This window comes from Prunus persica, chromosome G4 (genome assembly GCF_000346465.2).
Source record: "Prunus persica cultivar Lovell chromosome G4, Prunus_persica_NCBIv2, whole genome shotgun sequence".
In the NCBI taxonomy this organism is placed as follows: domain Eukaryota; kingdom Viridiplantae; phylum Streptophyta; class Magnoliopsida; order Rosales; family Rosaceae; genus Prunus; species Prunus persica.
The window spans coordinates 12,333,290-12,355,671 of NC_034012.1; the positions used below are offsets into that span (position 1 = coordinate 12,333,290).

Consider the following 22,382-nt stretch of genomic DNA (forward strand, 5'->3'; position numbering starts at 1 on the left):
TTTCACTGTATTGATTTAGAAAGCTAAACAGAGTATTTGTATTCTTACCCAAGCTTAATAGTTAAGTCTTAACACCAATGGAGTCTAGCCTAGTGGAAAATGGCCTTAATTTGCATATCAGTGGTTTCTTATTCTAACTCTTATGACACATTGGTAGTGTGTGTGAAAAACCCCCATCTTCTTATAGTTTAAATTATTGCCTATATTCAAAATAATTAAGTCTAAACTAAATGCTTAGCTGTATAAATAACGATCTAACTAATTTGTAAACAGACTAACCAATCCTACAGCTAAGGAGACACGCGGGTTTCCTAATTTCAATTATTAAGTTGAATATGAGACATTCTCCTACCAAATGGGGACAAATACTTAACTGCATGTACTTGGTATATATGCACTCATCCTATCTCGCTTTGTGTCTGTTTGTCTGTGTCCAAGCTCAGAATAAGATTAGAATCATTGGAGGCAAATTCAGTTGGTGTTGAATAGTCATGTTATGGCCGTCATTGCTTACGATAAGTGTTGACGAAAAAATAGAATTTTATTATGAAGAGAAAAGGATAAATTATTAATTTATTATGTGTATAAGTCACAACTAGCTGTCTTAATGGTTTCTAATTTTACTAATTTTTTGCAAAAATGATCTTTGAATAAATACTTAAAAATAAATAGTTCGAATAGTCGATATATGAATATTTTGGATAAAATGTACAGTTACGGATATTAGCAAAATATGATTTTGGATCAAAAGCTAATTTGTGCAAATCGTGACTTCATAACTAATGCCTAACTGCAAATCAGGCCATATCCAAGGCAACCTACCAGAAACCCACTCCTTGGGGGCGATGAAAGGCTTCTTCAATCTAGGAAGCAGCCGGGAAACAAAGAATTAAAAATGGTGAACCATTGTTTGGGTTTACTAAAAAATAATGGAAAGAAAGAGAAAACTAAAGGCAATAATTACAGAGTAGGAGCTGGTGGTGTTTGCTTGAATTGGATTGGGGTTACTGCATACGATGGTGATGAAGCCGTCGTCTGAAGTTGAAGAAGCCATGCTCTGGTTTTCCGACACTCCGTCTGTAAGACAAGGGAAGCAGAGAATATGCAGAAGTTTACAACTTTGTTCATGGAGTGACGAGCTTCTTCTTCCTTTTATAAATTTAATTTCTAATGGAAAAGATGTTTATTTATTTAAATATTAATATATTCAAAGAGTATAGCCAATCAGTTAATCCTTTTAAAATTTAACAATAAATTCATATTTAACATACCTAATCAGTTAATTTAATTAAAAAAAAGTTTTTATTTATTAATTTATGAAGTATATGTGATTAATTATCTATTATATTATTATTTTATATAATGAGGGAGAATCAATAAAAACAATAAAAACTATAACAAATAAGTCGCATTTCCTCCTCAACTTGTCGACGTAGCCATGAAAAGAAACCATCTGATATTGGAGAGGAATGAGTGGGAGAAAAGAAGCCATGAAAAGGTCCTCTCCCTGCGTTAGCGTTGCTATTAGAAAAGAAATCAACATGATGTTCATAATTCCAGACATATTTTTTGAAAGCTAATTCATTTGTTTATGCATCTTTCATGAACAATATATATAAGTTTAGGGTTAATTTTAGTGATACAAAACTCTTTTAAAAAGAACGTTTCAATGAAGGGAAGAATTTTTTTTTTCTTGTGTTAAAAATAAAGAATTGTTTTTAGAAATTAAAGGTGACTTTTGGTGAAGTATATTTGCTAGTTAATTTGTTCATGAATAATACTAATAGTGATTAGTTAGATGCTTGCCTAATGGTTTAACAAGGCATTGCAAACATGTTTTGTAATAACCCAAAACAAAATATCTAAAAAGAAATAAAATATCTAAAAAGTAAGGATAATATCTTTTAGCAAAAAGACAATTTTGCCCTCGCATTATTTAATAGGGGGAAAATTGACTTTTTGATGGAGAAAGAATTTGGAAATTCCTCTTACGCCGTTGCGTAGAGAACGGTGAGAGGAGTCCGTAGACACGGAGTAGACCCGAATCGGAGTTGTAACAAAGAAGATACGATCAAAATACCGTGAAGGGCAAAATGGTAATTTGGCCAAAAAGTCAGATTTTTAACCCTTTTTCCTTCTCTCTCCTCATTTCTCTCTCCTCCCGATTTTTGCTCCAGCCGCCCGACCTTTCCTCCTTCTCCTTGACGTCACGGCCGCCACACTTGCAACCGATCTCCGCCGTTGGAACCAAACGAACCACCACTCGACCGCCGACGTTTCTTGACCCTTCGCCGGAGTTTCCGTGGCCGGAGATCGCCGGAAAACTCCATTTTCGCCGGATTTCCAGTTTGAACTTTGAGCTCGATTTTCTCCTTCAATTCTCCACCAAATCGATCGAGTAAGGTATGGTTTCTCAGCTATTTTTCGTGTTCTAGCTGATGGATGTATGGGTTTCGATCGATTTTAGCTCCAAAGGGTTCGATGTTAGACTTGAAAATTGGCCGAAACTTCGGCCGCCGTGATCTACTGTTTCGGGTCACTTTTTGGGGTATGTCCAAGAACAAAAGTGACTCCAAATGGGGTGTTTTACCTAGGATAGGAGTTTGGAGTCTTGGTTCCGAGATTTTTCGGCCACTCGGTATCGCTTTAGACACCCGAATCTGCCCGCGCGTGCTGGGGCGCGTGGGCGAGGGTGGTGGAGTAAATCTGGGCAGTTTTGAGATCCTCGTGTCGTCACGAGCGCGTAGGATTTCACGGATCTCGATTCGGAGTCCGTTTGAACCCCGAACGGATTTTTCATATCGCGCGATCCTTGGGTGCAGTGTTGTCAAATCGTCGGATCGCGCTGAATTTTGGATATGTCGTACTACATGATTCCAGGATCATGTTGGATTCGACGGATTGCGAATCGGAGTCCTGGATGCTCCGAAATCGCGAACCCTGGGGCTAGGGTTTGAATTTAAAGCGATAATGCGATTTTGGCCAATCTGACCGTCCGTTTCGGACCAAATTCGCGAAACATGGTTCCTTCTCTGTAAGGAACCTTCAGAGAAGCCCAAATTGGTCATCGGAAACCGTGGATCAACGGGGTCCCTGATCGGCCGATCTGGCAGCTCATTGCTTAGTGAGGCTTCGGGTCTCCTAATACCGTTCTAACTATCTAAAAAGCTATTGTGGGCATAAGAGTAATTTTAAAATGAGTGCACGTAGTTCTAGGAGCCGGGGGCAGGGTATTTAAATTAATTCTGTTATTGAACAGTTTATTAATTTATTATCTTTGGTTAATCAGGCACCAGAGGTCCGGTCGACCTACAGGAGGGACCTACTAAGGGTCCAGCTAGCTCGGACCACCAGTGAGTGGACTTTCTTTCATAAACGATCTTATATGCATGAGTTATATAAATTTAAATGATTTTATACAAATAAGCTTTTATAAATCAATTTATATGGAATTACTTTCATTATTGGATCTTGAAGAAGTTTTATGAACTATTCATTTCAAACGTGATTTGAGCGGTACAATGCTTTGATTTACGTGTCGTTTAGTTACTGAAGTTCCAGAAATATAAAAAGCAGAGTTTGTTAACTCTAGCAGAGGAGACAACAGTTACATTTCAGTTTCACAAAAAAGGCAGTAAGTTATTAGATTTTTCTAAAAATAGTTTATTTTAGAACCACCATGTACCCACCCTTTATTTGGTGATTACCCAGAGTTGGACCGATGTCTACGGACATCCAGTCCGATTTCAGTTTATGTCAGTGCACTTGACTTTGCCTCACGAGTTTCGGGGACGCTCGGACCGTGAGTGCCAGGATTTGCGGCTCGGCAGACTTGGTGTCCCGAGACCTGCCAGGATTTGCGGCTCGGCAAACTTGGTGTCCCGAGACCTGCCAGGATTGCGGCTCGGCTGACTCTGTGTCCCCGAGACCTGCCAGGATTGCGGATCAGGCTGACTACGGTCCCCTGCATCCTGCCTGAGCGACTCGAGCTGACTTGGTGTCATCGAGGACCTACCGGCAGATCAGGCTGATCATAGTCCCCTGATTTCGCCAGTTTGCGGCTCGGGTAGACTGCGTGGCGCCCGAGACCTGCCAGGGGAATTGACGGATATGACAGGGGTACAAATAGGTGGTATTTTTAAAGGATTTTGGAGTTTTCTTTTATTCAATTATGACTTTCAGTTATTTTATATCAGTTTCTTTGATATTCGTGCATTTATATCTTTACATATTTGTTCAGTTATACAAGCACAGTCATCAGTAGGTTTTTACATGCTTATTTGAATACCCTGTATTGAAATATAGACGAACCCTCGATTTAGATCCCTTCTTATTTTTAAATGGGGGTTATTATGTTTATAAAATTGTTTTCAAGAACATTATTTTTGTCCACTCACATTTTCAACCTGTTTTTCGCCCCCAGGCCGTAGAAGTGCGCAGGATCCACCACCGGGCCATCCCTAGCTTCCGCACCACCAAGTAAGGTAGAGTTTTGTGGAAAAAATTCTTGAAAACCCTGTGAACTTTAGAATTTGCTCTGATATCTGGTTTTAGTGGAAAACTGAAGCTGGCAAATATTTGGTTATCCTATTCTGGCAGTTGGTGTGGTTTTATTTGATTGTTTGACAGGTGGAAAAATTTGGGTTTGGTCAAAATACAGGGGAGACTCTGCCGAATTTTCGGTAGAAGTCTGAGGGAAATTTTAAACAGCTTTTGAAATAAGAAGGGTAAAAAGGTCAGTTGTGCCCGACATTCGCCAGGTGTCGGACACGCACAGGACTTGGCTCGAAATCCAAAGTGGAAATTGGGTCGGGTCCTGTCATGTTTGAGCTCCCACATTGGAATAATAGAGTTCCTTGGAGGTCTTTATAAAACTTACTCTTGGAAATAGAATAGATTGTATTGACTATGCAAGTGGCTCAATTGAGTGTCTTGTGGGTTTGACCATTTTTTAAATGCCTAATGTTCAATTAATATATTTAATTAATCAAAAACCTAGGCCTTGGGCCTTGGGCTCACTAATTAAAATTAAAACGGATTATTTAACTAATTATTTAAACACATATTGTTTACAAAATTTTCAATAAGACACAAAAAATTCACGTATTTGGACGGTCCATTTTTATTATTAATTTTTTTTAATTAAATAGTATAGCCGGGGGGCTATACTGCGATTTCTTAATAAAAATAATAGTATAGCCGGGCGGTTATAGTTATTTATTAAAGGCATACAGCCGGGCGGCTATACTCCATGTTTTTATTTTTTTTAAAAAGACAAGTGTTGACACGTGGGGGTTCATGAATGGGAGATCCTCTTTTTTATATTAAAAAATAGTATAGCCGGGCGGCTATACTTTTGTTACATGTGGCTTTAATCGATAGAGGTTCTCTTTTTTTCAAAAAAAAAAAAACATGAGGACAGCCGCACGGCTATACTTTATGTTTTTAATTTTGTTCTAAAAAAGACATGCGTTGACACGTGGCCCAATATGGGTGGGGTTCTTTTTTTATGTATTAAAAATCGTAAAGCCGCACGGCTATACTATTTTCACACAGTGGGCTGGTCGGTTTTTTGTTTGGAAAATAGTACAGCCGCGCGGCTATACTAGGTTTTTTGTCTAATTTTTTTTTATAAAAAAAAATAGCCGGGGCAACGTTACTTTTTTTTAAAAAAAAAATTAAAAAAATTGTCTTTATTAATAAATAGTATAGACGGGCAGCTATAGTCTTTTACATATGTATATATATATGTATGTATGTACGTATTTTTCAACAATACATTCGTGTTCTATACACGTCTCTCCTTTTCTCTTAAAAAAGAAAACATACAATAGTCGTATTGTACATCTACATACGTATTTTTAATGTTTTATACACGTATTGTTTACAAAATTTTCAATAAGACACAAAAAATTCATGTATTATACAAATAATTCTCACATATAATATAAGAGTAACATATGTTATAAACATTATATTAAAACATCATATTGTGGAAGATTAATATCTACTTTGGATATGTTGCAAATTAAGATCTATAAGGTACAAACTAATGCAACGAGGAGGGTCCATTTGTATTATTAATTTTTTTATTAAATAGTATAGCCGGGCAGCTATACTGCGATTTATTAATAAAAATAATAGTATAGCCGGTTGGCTATACTTTTTTGTTGACACGTGGCTTTAATCGATAGAGGTTCTGATTATTTTTTAGCAAGAGGAGTGAGATCTGATTATTTGTTGACACGTGGCTTTAATCGAGAAAGAAAGGGTGAGATCTGATTTCAGAAGGCTTTTAAACAAAAAGGGTAAAATTGTATTTTACCTTTATAATTTAGACAGACCCAAAGAATCTGTGCCTCCTCTTTGGCCAAATCCGAAACAAAATTTGATTTCTATATATCAAAACCAAAATAGAAATACTCTAGGTATCAAATCCTCATTAGTAAATATTTTTATGTATAATACCTAATTTTTCTTAAATATTATAGTTATTTTTTTTAATTCAATATGATTGGTTCATCTCTATAAAAAAAGTAGTTAGCATTAATTAAAAGTTTAAACTATGCATAAAACAAAGCAACATTAAATTATAGGGAGTCACTAGGAGTCCTTTCTCTCTCCTCAGATTTAGGAGCTCCTAAAGGTCTCCTTATTTTAGAGCAACCACAATGGGCTCCCTAAATCACTTCCTTAAACAAGTTTTAGGGAGGAATTGGAAAAATATAGCTCCAACCATGCTCCCTATCCACCTCTAGCATGATTGTAGACGCTCTTAGGAGGTGGATAGGGAGTATGGTTGGAGTTGTATTTTTCCAATTTCTCTTTAAAATTTGTCTAAGAATGTGGTTTAGGAAGCCCATTATGGATGCTCTAAATATCTTAAATCTTATGGATATAAGATTTGCTTACTTGGCTACATTACTGGATTTGTGGACTGTAATCAACAATAGACAATTGATGTCCTGCGTTCATTATATCTTAATGAAATTGGATCTATTTCCAAGAAGTCCTAATATTTTTCCCAATATGTCATACTTCCCTCGATTGGTTTACTTATATTGGTTTTTATTATTCCTAAGGTGTTTTATTTTATAGAGCATCCCAACAAAAACATATTCGTTTTTATTATCCAATAATTATTATTAGTTCCTGCACACAGAATAATAAAAAAATCATTAATTTATCATTTTTTTAATAGGTGTTCACCTGATTTTTTCATCCAAAAGTCCGGGGTGATCTTATATATGGAGCACCCTACAAACTTTTTATTTGTCAAGCACAAACACAACACCACCTAAATAATTAAGAAGTGGAAGAAGATGTTAAATCTCCTGAATGAAACCTTCTCAAGCTTGTTGCAACCTTTTTCCTTCAAGTATTTAGCACTTCTTGCAATTTTCCTCATCCTTATATACAAACGGTTCTCCACTTCCGCAAACTCATCACCACCTTCTCCACCAAAGCTCCCTATCATTGGAAACCTTCACCAACTAGGCCAGCACCTTCAGCGCTCTCTTCAAACCCTAGCTCAACGCCACGGGCCACTCATGCTCCTCCATTTCGGAAGTGTGCCGGTCCTTGTGGTCTCCTCAGATGAGACTGCCCGCGAGATCATGAAAACCCATGACATAACATTCGCCAACAGACCCAAGAACACCTTCTTCAAGAAGTTTTGCTACAACTTCAAAGACGAGGGCTCGGCTCCTTATGGTGAGTATTGGAGGCAGCTGAAAAGTATATGTGTCTTAAATCTCCTTAGCAACACAAGGGTTCGTTCTTTTCGTGCCGTAAGAGAAGAGGAAACTAAATCCATGATCGACGATATAACTAAGCACTACTCCTCATCCCCCTCCTCAATATCATCAGCGTTTAATTTAAGTGAAATGCTCGAGACGCTTACGAATGATGTTATCTGTAGAGTGGCTCTTGGGAGGAAGTACAGAGATGGCGGGGAATGTGGGAGGACGTTTAAGAAGCTTGCCGGGGAGCTGACGTTGGTGATGTCGCGTATCCATATTGGAGACTATATCCCATGGCTTGCCTGGATCGCCCGTCTCAATGGTTTGGACGCCAAGTTGGACGGTTCGATGAGTTTTTAGAAATAGTTGTTCAAGAGCATATGGATGAATTTCGTGGTCTTACCAAGAATGAGGACCAAAAGGATCTTAAGGACATTCTGCTTTGCCTTCAGGCTGATTCTCCTATTGACAGAGTTAGCATCAAGGCTGTCATCTTGGTAATTAACTCTCTCTCCCTCACATGCATAGTGGTGTTGGATTGTCTTATCTTTTTCACATAGTAATGCTAGAATTACTCAGTTTGTTCAAAGAATGATGTTACAATATGCTTGTTATGGGATCATATCTAAAGAAATAAATAAGTTTAACCAAAATTGGACCATATCTGAAATTTTTTATTGTCAAACTTGTGCTAGCCAGCCAAGAAACACAAAGGAAAAGATGTGTTGTGTGACAAGAGACTAGTAATATTAAAAAGAAAATATTTTGTAAAAAACTAGTATAAGCCAAACATTTTGGACTAACTTAGTATTTTTTTTAGGCTTATTTATTGATATGCCTCTTATATTGTACCGAAAATCTCAATTTGCCCTTATAGTTTCAACTGAGTCAATGTGCCCCCTATGCTTTCATTTCGTGTCCGACGTTTCCCTCATTCCGGCAATTTCTTTGGTAACACTGTTAACTTGTTGACGTGGCATGGGTATTTTTATAATTTTAGCTATTTAAAAATTTAACTTATATTAGATTGTGGTGTTCTAATATTTCTTTGAAGAGCAGACATGGGCTTAGCCAAGTTGGCTAGAGCAGATGTTCTCCCACTCTACACTCGAGTTCGAATCCCCTTCCCCGTAATTTAGAATAGAACATCGCTTGTATAAAAATATTAAAAAATTCTTTGAAGCATGAGTATTTTCAAGGTTTTTGAATGTTTCACTTTTAAAGCCTTCTACCTTTTTATATATATAGATATATAGATAGATAACATGTGGGTTATTCCTAACCCCAATTCTTTGGGTTTTATATATAATTTTCCATTAATTTTTAATCGATTTTTACCATTAAAATTCTTGTAGGATGTGTTTGTTGGTGGCACTAATACCTCATTTACACTCCTAGAGTGGACAATGTCCGAGCTTTTAAGGCATCCAAGAATCATGGAAAAATTGCAGAATGAGGTACGGGGGATAGTGGGCAAGAAAACAGACATAATTAGAGAGGATGATTTGGTTGGAATGCAATACTTGAAGGCACTTATCAAGGAGACTCTTCGCCTACATCCTTCAATTCCATTGCTATTGCCCAGGCTATCGACCCAAGATGCACAAATAAATGGCTACGACATTAAAGCCAATACACAAGTTATAGTGAATGCATGGCAAATTGGAAGAGATCCCAAGTCATACAACAAACCAGAGGAGTTCGAGCCAGAAAGGTTCTTGGACAGTGCCATAGATTATAAAGGCAATTACTTCCACTACATTCCATTTGGGGCTGTCAGAAGAGGTTGCCCTGGAATTCAGTTTGCCATGGCTGTCCAAGAGATTGCTTTGGCAAATTTAGTGCACAAGTTCGACTGGGCGCTGCCCGATGCCACAAGAGGGGAGGACTTAGACATGACTGAATCTACTGGAGTAAGCATTCGCAGAGTATATCCTCTTAAAGTTGTTGCTATTCCATATTAGGGCTAATATAGTGTTGGTGTATCCGAATTAGATATTGTTTATTCACAACAAATAAGAAATTATCATATCTTACGCTATTATTTGGTAATCAAAATTTGAAATAATGGTATTGATATAAATATGTATTTATGTATATGTATGTATCTATTAAGAAAATTGTGGAATTGCTTGTGGGCTCACTGACAATCCAGTTGTTGAAATGTCCGTTGTTTGGTTTCCCAGGAAAGGATTTTCTAATGAACTCTCACTTTGTCTTTTATTTATTTATTTAAAGGATATTAGTCTCTTCGAACGCACTTTCGCACCTGCGAGAGGTATTTTTAAAAAAAATTTAAATTTATTTTATAATTAAAAAAGATAATGGTTAGTTGTGTTCTATAAAAATATGATCAATTATCTTATTTTTCTTTTAATTTTAATTTTTTTAATATGAAAAAAAATGTGAATTTACCATATTATCCTCATTTAATTAATAATTTCAATTCTTAGTGTTTACATTAACCAAGGGCATTTTTTGGTATTTTGAATGTTTTATCATTATCTGCATTTTGTTTTATATATATATAGATAATATAAAAAGGCACGCGAAAAACGCATAATTACCATAATTTTATGACTTGATTTGGGTATTATATGGCATCCAATGTATTAAAAAGAGTACAGAGGTACAGTACAGAGGTGGGTGCTTGGGGAAGTGGAGGAAATGGCTGCTGTGCGGTGGAGGAAGAGGGAGAAGGGTGGGGTATGCGTGTTGTGAGGGAAGGGGTTTGATATTTGTTAATAATCTTTTTAGCTTTTTTTTTTATAATCATTTTCTTATGTTTTTTAATTAGTTTTAATGATTTTCCCTTAAATCTGTAGAAGTCATTTTATAAAAGGGTAAATTTATCTTTAAAATTTACAAAATTAAATGAATAAAGAAATAGGACAGTTAAGTGAAAATAGCAATACTCATTAAAAAAAGCAAAAATATTCATACCTACCACGCATGCTACAAATAAACCAACACTTCCGTAAAATAATTACAATAGCTTATGTTTTTTATATTTTATGTTCTCCTTATTTTTGGTCTAACTGTAATTTTTTAGACATTATTTATTTCTGTATTTGGTCATTATTTATTATGGATCCAAATATTTTTTATTGGAATATATTTTTTTATACATTTTCTATGTTGCAAACTGTGAACTCCAATGAAAAACAGGTCAATGGTTGGATACCGTTTGTCGTCTTCAATTATTTCCAATCAAATTTTACCCTAATTTACCGTGTCACATGCTTCGCTAAAAGTCATTATGACAAAAATTCTTATGAGCCAGACCTAAGGTTTTCAGAAATTGTGGATTTGTAGGCATGCTTCTAGGCTATGCTTTGTTGATGTTAATGATATTAATTGGTTTTTTCAAATTCTCTTTGATAATTTTAAAAAATATATATATATATGTATACATACATGGGACGGATCCGTAGTACCATATTTTTTACACAAGTTTTGACACAATTTTTGGGCCATTAGATTACTCCACTTTTAATGGTTGAGATTAAATCAGACATGACAAATAGTTTTAATGTTTTAAATAAATAATCATTAATTTTATTTTCTCTCCCATAAAAATAAAATAAAATAATTTTCTCTCTCCTCCCTTTTTTCTTGGAAACGTAATCTCTCTTTTCTTGATAGTATCCTTTTTTACTTAGTACTCTAGTCTCTCTTCTTTCTCACGCATACCTCTCTCTCTCTCTTTCCTGGGACCAGAAAAAAAACCTCCATCTTTTGTTACAGAGCTGAGAATCATTCCTTTTTATTGAGATCTGCATTTGAACGGTGAAGATCAAAATCAAGTATAATCTGTCTGGCATGAGCATGATCAAAATCACTCATTGTCACCTAGTTACCAAATCTGCAGAGTTTAGGCTATGGCTACCAATGATTTCAAGCATATTGGCAAAGCAGGCCGCAGTAACACATGGAAACTATACTTATATGCACTTGAACCAATTCTAAATCATGAGATATTTCCACGGAAGCACATAAAAAGGAGGGGATAGAAGTAGAGAGAGATTCTATTAAGTCTGATAAATCTTAGTACATACATTATCCAATCAATGGTCAGTCAGGAGTTTCGAGAGTGTAATGTGCCAGATTGAAAAACCAGAAAAGGAAGTGTTGGAACTATTTCATGGAAACAAACTAGGATGTCCCTAATTTTTTCGCTAGCATTACGATATAGTACAGTCTCGCTGCAAACGAATTTGCCTTGGTGTGCCTTATCTAGATACCTAGAAAGGCACCTTGCTTTCGGGCATGCTCAGGTATCAGTCTGGACAGAAGCTCAAAAGTTGCTCCCTTCAGCTCTGCACAAGCATCATCATTCCAAACGCATTATCAGCAGCATATATATATGTACAGGGATATCAATCATAGAAATGAAGAGCAAACCTTGAGGCTTGAAGTTGAATACAGGTGGCAAAGGGTGCCCACGAGCATTAGGATCACGGAGTTTATCAAAAAATGGGTGGACACAGGCCTCGAGCTGCCAAAATAAAGAAAATAAACAACTACATTTGATAATTTGCTATCTAATACAGACATAAGAATTTCAAGTTCAATGGAATTAAAAGTTTAATACTCCAATGTCCCACTAATGTCCATCATAAGAAACTGGATTAAATAGAAGATCTGAATAACTAAATCTCATCCTTTAATTTATGCTTACAAGCTCTTCATTTAATTTATCCAAAGCATCATACTTGATTTTTGAACTCAACCTCTGCAAGAACAAAATGTCACATTAGCAATAGAATTCTCAATCACCAGCAACCAGAAATAGATATTTAAGCATATCATTGAGCATAAACAATAAATAACAAAACAAAACGTATTTGTTTTAAGAAAAATGAAGATGGAATAAAAATGGAGTAAAGAATTCATACGGTTGGTTTGCAGTTACTGGAGAGAGAGAGAGAGAGGGAAAAAAATGGAGGTTTTTTTTGGTCCCAGGAAAGAGAGAGAGAGGTATGCGTGAGAAAGAAGAGAGATTAGAGTACCAAGTAAAAAGGATACTACCAAAAAAAGAGATTACGTTTCCAAAAAAAAAGGAAGGAGAGAGAAAATTATATTATTTTATTTTTATGAGAGAGAAAATAAAATTAATGATTGTTTATTTGAAACATTAAAACTATTTGTCATATCTGATTTAATCTCAACCATTAAAAGTGGAGTAATTTAATGGCCCAAAAATTGTGTCAAAACTTGTGTCAAAAACGTAGTGCCACGGATCCGCTCCCATATATATATCTGTATGTACTTAAAATTAGTTTTCTTATACACAACTACAATAATTATACATAAAAGTTTACCAAACACTTCGATAGTTTTATACTCACAAAAGTTTCACTACACTCAACTGCTTTATTTCAAAGTTGATTATTCTCAAGAAAAACAATTTTTTTTAAAGTACAACAATACTAAACTGACACTAAGGCTAACTCAAAGCCATTAGGTCATATTATTCAAACAGAGAATATATAAAGCACAGCTAGTTCTTTCTCATAATCCAACTCATAGGCTCATACTGGTGCCGGATCAATCAAATACAAAGCGATGCAATCGTTCATCACTTTTCCACCATGTGTGTAGGCATCATATTTTTTGTAGAGGAGATCCACCACTCTTGTTAAATTAACAATACGTTCAAGGATAGGCATCGGCATAGAAGTTGGTCTAAGGAACTCCTCGTTGATATCTTTCCACGAATCCACAATTTGTTTGTTGAAGACATCAATTATCTCTTGCTTATCTGAGACCCCATATTGCTTCATGTAACAATCAATAGCACAAGCAACATGGCCCCTCCCTTTTTCAAACTGCAAAAATGGAATCCAGAATCCCAAACAAGAATCTAAGTGAGGAAATAGTTATGAATTGAGAGACCTAAGTTATGTAATAGTTAAAGCACAATTTAGTACGTAGTTTCTGTGTACCTTGCTCGAAACGATGTCATCCATGAGCCTAACAATGATATTGGAAGCTCTAAGAATTTTAGGGTCATTGAACAACCACTCAAAGGACTCCTTGGTTACAATATCTCCCATGCCAACTAAAGATGTAGTTGAAACTCCGAAGATACCACTAGAAGTTGCAGCAACACGCATATACCCCTCCATGCTTGGGATGCATCCTTCATGGAACCATTTGGCCTCATCAAAGTAAGCTTTGGCAGTAGCTTTCCACTGCATATGTGGGACATAAATATTATGTAAATTAATTAAAATAGTGAAAATTAATAAACAGTGTGTTTCTTTAATTAATTAACATACAGCTTCTTTTGCATAGTGAGCTCGGTATGCTCTTCCTTCCTTCACCATCTCCTCTTCAATTTCATTGAAAACATCCAAAAGCGCATGGAAGAATATTTGCATGTAATCTGGCAGTCCATCCATGCAATTGGCATGCCATCTGTAAATTGCATACACCATATTCATCTAAAGCATATAAACAAAACAATTTTTTTGAATAAATAATTTCAAACCTTTGATGAATTGCTTCGGTAAAGATCTCAAGTTCTTCAAATGTACCGAATGCGTCATAGATATCATCCATTACCGACATCAGGGCAATAATTTTTGTGAGAAATTTTCTTCCAACAAGGTATTGGGGCTCAAAATAGACCCCCAAAATCCAGCAGTATAACTCCACAATTCTGTTTCTTGCAAAAGGCAGCTTCCTTCCAAAGTCTAGTTGTTTCCACCACCTAATTGACGGCATTAATTAGTGAATTATTAACTTAATTACAGTCGGTGTTTGTAATTAATCTCACATAATTAAAAGATAACCTACCTAATAATCTCACTGAGCTCTTGTTTGTGCAAAGACTGAACAAGATTGAAGTCTAACTTGGCAAGTTTTAATAGAGCTTCATTATGTGAACCTTCATCCTGGTAGGTTGACATGTACCGATGGGCACATAACCTCTCGAGACCCTTTCGCAACGGTCTCTCTAAGGCTTGAAGTATTTGTTCTGCCAGTTGATAGCTTACATGGGTTGTTGCCGACTCGAGATGTTTGGTGGTGAAAACAAGAGCTTCTTCTAGTATATCTTCTCCATGCACCCTCAGATGAGTTGCTTCATAAAAGCTTAGCATGCCCGACACATCAGCAATTAAGCTTTCCTTGAAACCTCCACTTTTAATATCTTTGAACTTGTTGAATATTCCTGCTTGATTAATTGCAGCAAATGGACACATAAGAAATAATTTTGGCCAAATTCAATCTCGTTAAATTAATTTATCTAATAATTTAGCTTACTGCATGAAACATTGTGTCCATGTTGTCTTAGTAGCCGAAAACCAAGAGAAACATTGTATAGATCACCATCACCATCATCATCATCATGGAAATGATTTGCAGCATATATATGTTGCAGTGCTTCTTCTATTTCCTTTTCAAAGTGGTACGCCACACCTAGGCGCTGGATTGCATCAATTAGCTTCATCTTATTTGAAAAATCATCTGCACTGGTTGTGAACACTTCCCTCCTCACTGCTAGTTTCAGTTCTTCAACTTCTTGTTGCTTATGGGCATCAGTTATCTGCATCCACAAAATTGAATGAGCAAAATACATGTCAAATTTCTTTTGAAACAAAACATAGAGAAACATGCATTTAGTTATTGAAACAATCAGTATAATATATAAATTACAATGTCTTCTGAATCATAATTCATAAACTGATCCCCCCAAATGCTCGGGTGGTAATTTGCTGTCTGTCGAACAATTTGATCAGCCTTAGAATTTTGTGATTGAGCTGTTGAACCAGCTTCTAGAGCCATGATTTGTACTTGTGTAAAAATGTCAGATCTTTTTTGCTCTGCAAGTATGGAAAATATTGTTCATATACTCATGTATATATAGGGAAGGGATGGAACTATTGGCTTACAGCACAAATGCAGAATGAGTAACATATTTTTGTGGGATATCTTTTGTAATCTCAAGTCACCCTCAACCGACTATTGGCCAGATTTGCAGCATATGTTTATCGTTTGTCTCTTTGCAGCATATATATATATATATGCATCCATGTTTTGAGCGTGTGGTAAACATGAATTTAATTTTTTCACAAATGTCACCACTGTATGGTGAGAGTGTTTGTCCCACATTAAAAAGTTAAGGGACCTAGCCTTGGTTTATAAGGTGTTGAGCTACTCCCCCACTGCCAAGTGGTTTTGGGGTGGAACCTCAAAACCAAAGTAAAATTTGTCTTTAAAATTTTAATTATAAGGTGAGTTAGAAAATAAGACATCAGTGAAAATAGCAGCACTCGATTTAACCAATCCTATAACACATCAATCAATAATTGCTTATTAGAATTTAAAGGTTCTTTTATTTGCATAACTATTATGTATGTCACGTAACCTACACTGATGATTATTGTAGGTGAGCATCTCCAAGGGAGTAACGGCCCGTTTGGATGAGGGAAATAAACTTGAGATTTTGACAAAAATCATAATTTCTAAATTGACATGAACCAATTCCCAGGTTTGGATTATAAAAAAAACATAGAAATTTAGAAATTCTGCATGGAAAAAAAATGGACTTTTGAGATCATAAATCCCAACTTTAAATTCTACCTAAAAGTCGTACCTATTTTCTATAAATTATTGTGTACTTATTTTTAATTTATGAAAAATGTACGGAGATTTCAATTACAAAGTAACTGACCTAGGTTTTTTTGAATTGTTTTGGTAAATAATATACCTATATTTTTATATGTATATATTTATGTTTATATTTTTCATATGTACATTATTGGATATGTAATTTACATTTTTTTTTTTTGGTTTTCAATTTTAGGGGGCGATATGTTAGAGGGAAGGGCAACCGAAAGAAATGAGGTGATTTATATGCTATTAATAGGGAGTTTTAATTACAATTATGGCAGTTAATGAAATGTTTGAAATAAATTATAAATAAAATATGAAGTCTGATGGCAACGATGTGAAAACATAGGAATATTATGACCTCTTATATAGTACTAGTTATTTAAGTTTGAAATTGAATTTTACACATAGATTTATATAATGATGAGTATATATCTAGGAGATAGAAATTATAGGAACCTATATTGGACAATCCCTTTTTTTTTTTTTTTTTTATAGATAAAAATCAGACGGCACTTATTAGTATTGTTTTCTATATGCTTCGAGCTTTGCTATGAAACTATGAAACGCATTGATGGTAGACTAATGTATATATAGGCAAGGGGATGTAAGATTATTGCAAAGCAAGAATAGAATCGTGCATAGCGGAAGATAGTGTAACACCCCGACCCCAAATTTCCCCAAATTTTACCCTCATTTAATTATTTAATTATTTAAGGGTATTTTAGTCATATTTTTAACCGGAGAGAGTTTGGGACCGTGACTTATATTTTTGGATAGGTCGTATGAGACGAGTTCATAGACACGTAGTGGGCTCGAATCGGAGTTGTAACGAGAGAGATATGGTCAAAAGAAGCCCAGTGGCACAATCGTAAATATTTTGAAATGAGATTATTTTGTAAATGCTGCCCGTTGGTGATATTAAATGCGTTTTTATGCAGGTTGAAATTTTGAGAAATGTTCAATTTATAGGGGAGACTCTGCCGAAAATTCGGCAGGAAGTCTCGGTTTTTAGTAAGTGGGCCTGGCATCGGGGTGATGTCAAGAATTCCAAAGGGTTCGTCTCTGGTTTTGAGAAAATTCGGGGCGGGTCCTTAAAGTTGGTATCAGAGCTCTAGGTTCAATTCCCTGTGGACCCTGCACTTTATGTGCATCCTTAAATTGTGGGGATCAAATGGGTTCCATCTCGGAATGGTACATTTGCGACGTTGAGGATGTCACAAAAGTCAAATTATTTCACAGTGGAAAGATACATAGGCCGCCGGAGCATAGGAAGGGCTGGAGCTTTACCACACACAGTGGTTGTTTCAGAAGTTCCGGAAGATTGCGAATAGAAGCCGAAGGTTTTGCATAGGGTAACACCTGTACCCAGGGTACAGTTGGATGTTCCTATGACAAGTTGTTCATGCGTCCACATAAGCGGGAGGATAGGGAGTTAATCAACCTGCTTCTAGGGATCCTCCATTGCCTGAACATGTTGCTAATTTTCTATTGTGTGCCTAGAGCACCGAGTCGAAGATCCTAAGAGCATAACCTCTCTCTGGGACGAGCAACTCCCCGACATTGGATCAAGGGATCCAAGGTCTGAAGGGTGGCATTGGTATAATCGGAATCACAAGTGTCTCTTACAGAAAGAGGCTCGTGTGTGGTAGGAATACTGTGGTCAAATCCAAGGATGAGACCCAGATGGATTGAGTAATCCTACCTACGGAGATGGAGAGTACTTTGGGGTCTCACCTCTTGTGAGCACGTCGGAGTAGAGACCTCTTATTGGAATCAGAAATGGATCATGGTCGAGAGAGATCGATGATGATTACAATTCGGTAAAAATCATCCTTTCTGACTTTCCTCTCAAGGAATCGTGTTGGCAATGTTGCTTATCGATTCTAAAGAAAGAAGGAAAATATCAATAAGTCAAGGAATGCGGATCCTCTTTTAGTAGAACAGCTAGAAGAGAATCAAATCACAAATGGAAGCGTCTAGCTTTCAAGGGGAGCGCTGGGGGAACCCAAGTGGCAGTTGCAGGCCCCAATGCTCATAACCCTTCGAGTGACAGGTAGGAAATTTCGAAGACGAAATTTTTATAAGGGGGGTAGTCTGTAACACCCCGACCCCAAATTTTCCCAAATTTTACCCTCATTTAATTATTTAATTATTTAAGGGTATTTTAGTCATATTTTTAACCGGAGAGAGTTTGGGACCGTGACTTATATTTTTGGATAGGTCGTACTGAGACGAGTTCATAGACACGTAGTGGGCTCGAATCGGAGTTGTAACGAGAGAGATATGGTCAAAAGAAGCCCAGTGACACAATCGTAAATATTTCGAAATGAGATTATTTTGTGCATGCTGCCCGTTGGTGATATTAAATGCGTTTTTATCCAAGTTGAAATTTTGGGAAATGTTCAATTTATAGGGGAGACTCTGCCGAAATTTCGGCAGGAAGTCTCGGTTTTTAGTAAGTGGGCCTGGCATCGGGGTGATGTCAGGAATTCCAAAGGGTTCGTCTCGGGTTTTGAGAAAATTCGGGGCGGGTCCTTAAAGATAGATTCATATAAACCATATAATAATTTTCAAAGCAATAATTTCCATGGCTAGGGGCCCTTTCACATTTATGACTGTTGGGATATTGGGCCATTGGCTGGATTTAGAGCAGATGTTTAGCGTTTGCCATTTTGCCTCTTTTAAAGCTAGCATAGTGCTGAATCGATGATGATAGTACTTTCCTCTGCAATACATGAGTTAAATCAATATAATAACAAGCTACATCCGCCATGCATCCACATGTTTTTAACGTGAGAGAGACATGCGTTACCCTATATTGCAGTAATTCTAGCTAGATATGGTTGATGTGATCTTGTACAATTTGTGATTCATAAGTAAAGTTTTATCCTATTGGGTTTTCTTTGGGAATGTTTTAACGAGCCCACTAAAGAACATACCGTATTTGATGTAACTTGTTTGGTGATAATGGAATTTTGATCTTCCTCTAAAAAAACGTAACAAGTTAACACATGTAGCATTTGTTATATTCTAAATTTCTCTCTTCAATTTTCAATCCAAAATTAGATTTCGAGGGAAACTTATTGCGGGTGGATTTTGTTATTTAACATTGCCAATGGAGGAGGTGGTAGCCCCTTTTAATAATGTATATATATATATTTTTAATGTTTATACAAACGACATTCTTCTTTAGTCTAATCTAAACTCAGGAAGGGGGAATACATTTATTGTTATCAAGTTTTTTCTTATAAATTTTTTTTGCTAGCTGCAATCAGGGGCAGAAGCACGTTGGGACAAGAGGGGTAGCACGACCCCTTGGAATGCCAGAAATTTGGCTGTGGACTCCATGAACGACCCCTTGGACAGCAGCTGAAAGACCTCTTGTGTGCACACCAAGTGCTCGATGAAAGTCCCAGCCTATTTGCCTTGCTCTGCTATGCAGCTGAGCATCATTTTTTTAAAAACGAGCCCTGTCAAATGACAACTTTTGGTCCAAGGCTTAGTCAAAAAAAATTTTAATTGACCTGGCCTCAAAATGACGTTGTTTTGGGCTAGAGTTAAAAAAAAATAATAGTAATAATATCAACACTTACCCGACTCTACACAGCACCTCCAAACCCTTTTCATTCCCAATTTCACATAAGCCCTCTCAAACCCTAACCTCCCAACCTCCAACAACCTCCACCACAACTCTTTGCCGGTGCCGATCACCACCACCTTGTGCCGTCGTCCACTGCCCTTTTTTTCAATTACAAGTGAGTAAAATTGATATTTATAAATTTATAGTGATAATATTTATTGTGGATATTGATTTTTTTTTTTTTTATGTAATGAAATTTATGGATATGATAATGTAGATTGATTGATAATGTGGATTGATTAAGTATATTGAATATTGATTGATATGATAATTTGGTATATTGAATATTGACTGTGGGTTAATGACATTTTTATATTCATATGATAATTTGGATAAAAATTAATGATTGATTGAATAAATTGATGTGTAGATTTATGGAACGATTCTTGAAAAGAAAATTATCTATGGATAGTCCTTCTCCGTCTAATCCAGGTAGTTCAAATGCAAGACCAATTGAAATAGATGAGATATTGGCTAATCTTCAGGTAGACCCTGGACTAAAAACTCGAATGACAGATTATAGTCCTAATATTCGAGATGAAATCCAAAGAGAATACCTACAAAAGGGACCTTGTCAACCTAGAAGTCATAGATTTTTCACAAACTAATCAATCAGGAATTAATAGACGCTTCATTGCTCAATGGTTCAATGAGTTTGACTGGTTGGAATATAGTATAGCTAAAGATGCTATATTTTGTCTTCATTTTTTTCTTTTTAAACCTAATGATCAAGTGGGTGGTGACGCATTCAGTGGGCTAGGCTTTAATAATTGGAAGAAGGGGAGAGAAAGATTTAACCTTCATGTGAAACAGTTGTGATCAAGCAAACAAATCAAGCTGGCACGACTTATCGCACTTGCTTGAATGCATCACTCAAGTGCACTAGGTATTTGTTGTGACAAGGTCTTTCTTTTCGTGGGCATGATGAAAGTGTCATTTCAAGTAATAAGGGGAATTATTTAGAGCCTTACAAATTCTTGTGGATCATAATGAAAAAGTTAAGGCCGTTGTGTTGGAAAATGCTCCGGGCAATCTAAAGTAAATAGCTCCTTCAATTCAAAAAGATCTTGTCATTTCTTATGCCAAAGAAACCATTGGTCTTATCTTGAGTCATGTAAAAAATAGATATTTTTCAATAATGGTGGATGAAGCACGTGATGTTTCAATAAAGGAGCAAATAACGATGATGTTGTGTTATGTGAACGACAAAGGATAAATAATTGAAAGGTTTGTGGGGATTCAATATGTAACCGACACTACTTCAAGTGCACTAAAAGAGGCTATTGATGAATTCTTTTCTTCTGAGAATTTGACCTTTTCCATATGAGGACAAGGTTATGATGGAGTTAGTAATATGAGAGATGAGTTCAATTACCTTAAAACAAAGATTTTGAGATAACAACCTTGTGCATTTTATGTTCATTGGTTTGTTCATCAATTTTAACTAGCTCTTGTTGCCGTAGCTTAATTGTTTGAATGATAGCTTGATTGTTTACATTGAGAGATATATTTTTGCTTGTATTGATAACGAAACTATAATGCAACGTTTTGAAAATATGAAAACTCTTCGTGGAAAATTGTTACTTATATTATTGGTTTTGTCATGAATTATGAATGAAAGTACTATCCTTTTAATTTTTTTTGTATTATTTTCTTCGTAAATTTTTTTTGGAACTTTTACACTGTGACCCCTTGGCCACATAATCCTAAATCTACCACTGGCTGCAACAATTAATTTCATTAATACAAGAAAAATACAAGAACATAGCCCTACAAAGGGCTCTTTCAAATAATAGAAAGATACAAATAGTACTCTTAAATTTAATTGGTCCTTTTATTTAGTCTCACATAGGAATATGACTAGTGATTAGCTTTTTAAAAAATATGGGTAGGGATATAAGAATTTGGGTGGCATTGGCATAACCAAATTAATTTACAGATATTGAATTTAAAAGAATTGAAAATTGTAAAACTTGCAGGAGTAGAGCACGAAGGGAAGAAGACGAAGAAGAAAAGTGGACTCCTTTTAGGACCATTGCTGTTGCCGACAGAGATCCATATAAAAGGAATAAAATAACAACAGAGATTTATAATAAAATACCCCAAAATAAAATAATAACAATACTGTCGGTAGCCTTCGACTGATCATGTCCATTCCTTTCCATTTCCCTTCCAGTTTTACTTGGTCTCTGTTTTGGTGGGCAAATTTGTGGATCTTTTCTGTGCAGCTGTGTTGGTTTGTGTGCCAGGTTGTAGTGAGTACTAGTGTCAGTACTGATGTGATATGACATCCCTTGGTCATGCTATGTTGGCTGCCGCTCTCTTTGTGGTGCAATGGTGAGTTCGGATTTGACGGAATTGGTGAATTTTGGGTG

The 22,382-nt window shown here is 36.0% G+C and overlaps 1 protein-coding gene, 2 long non-coding RNA genes and 1 pseudogene across 4 annotated transcripts; 2 read left to right on the top strand and 2 right to left on the bottom strand.

The window, feature by feature from the left end:
- LOC109948454 lies at positions 2,156-5,084 on the top strand. The gene is made up of 3 exons (XR_002271080.1): positions 2,156-2,403; positions 3,290-3,353; positions 4,424-5,084. It is a non-coding gene; the product is annotated as an uncharacterized LOC109948454 (long non-coding RNA).
- LOC18780877 lies at positions 7,286-9,912 on the top strand (annotated as a pseudogene).
- LOC18779880 lies at positions 11,761-12,233 on the bottom strand. The gene is made up of 2 exons (XR_002271009.1): positions 12,147-12,233; positions 11,761-12,061 (listed from the first exon to the last, which is right to left on the bottom strand). It is a non-coding gene; the product is annotated as an uncharacterized LOC18779880 (long non-coding RNA).
- Positions 13,062-15,635, bottom strand: LOC109948455 ((-)-alpha-pinene synthase-like). 2 transcript variants are annotated; one of them, XM_020561450.1, is made up of 7 exons: positions 15,408-15,635; positions 15,015-15,297; positions 14,547-14,922; positions 14,239-14,460; positions 14,027-14,165; positions 13,691-13,939; positions 13,062-13,573 (listed from the first exon to the last, which is right to left on the bottom strand). In XM_020561450.1, the coding sequence occupies exons 1-7, from the start codon at positions 15,534-15,536 to the stop codon at positions 13,277-13,279; spliced, it is 1,695 nt and encodes a 564-aa protein (XP_020417039.1). In that variant the 5' UTR covers positions 15,537-15,635; the 3' UTR covers positions 13,062-13,276. The 2 variants fall into 2 exon arrangements, with proteins under 2 accessions (XP_020417039.1, XP_020417038.1); XM_020561449.1 differs by having other exon boundaries at positions 14,547-14,925.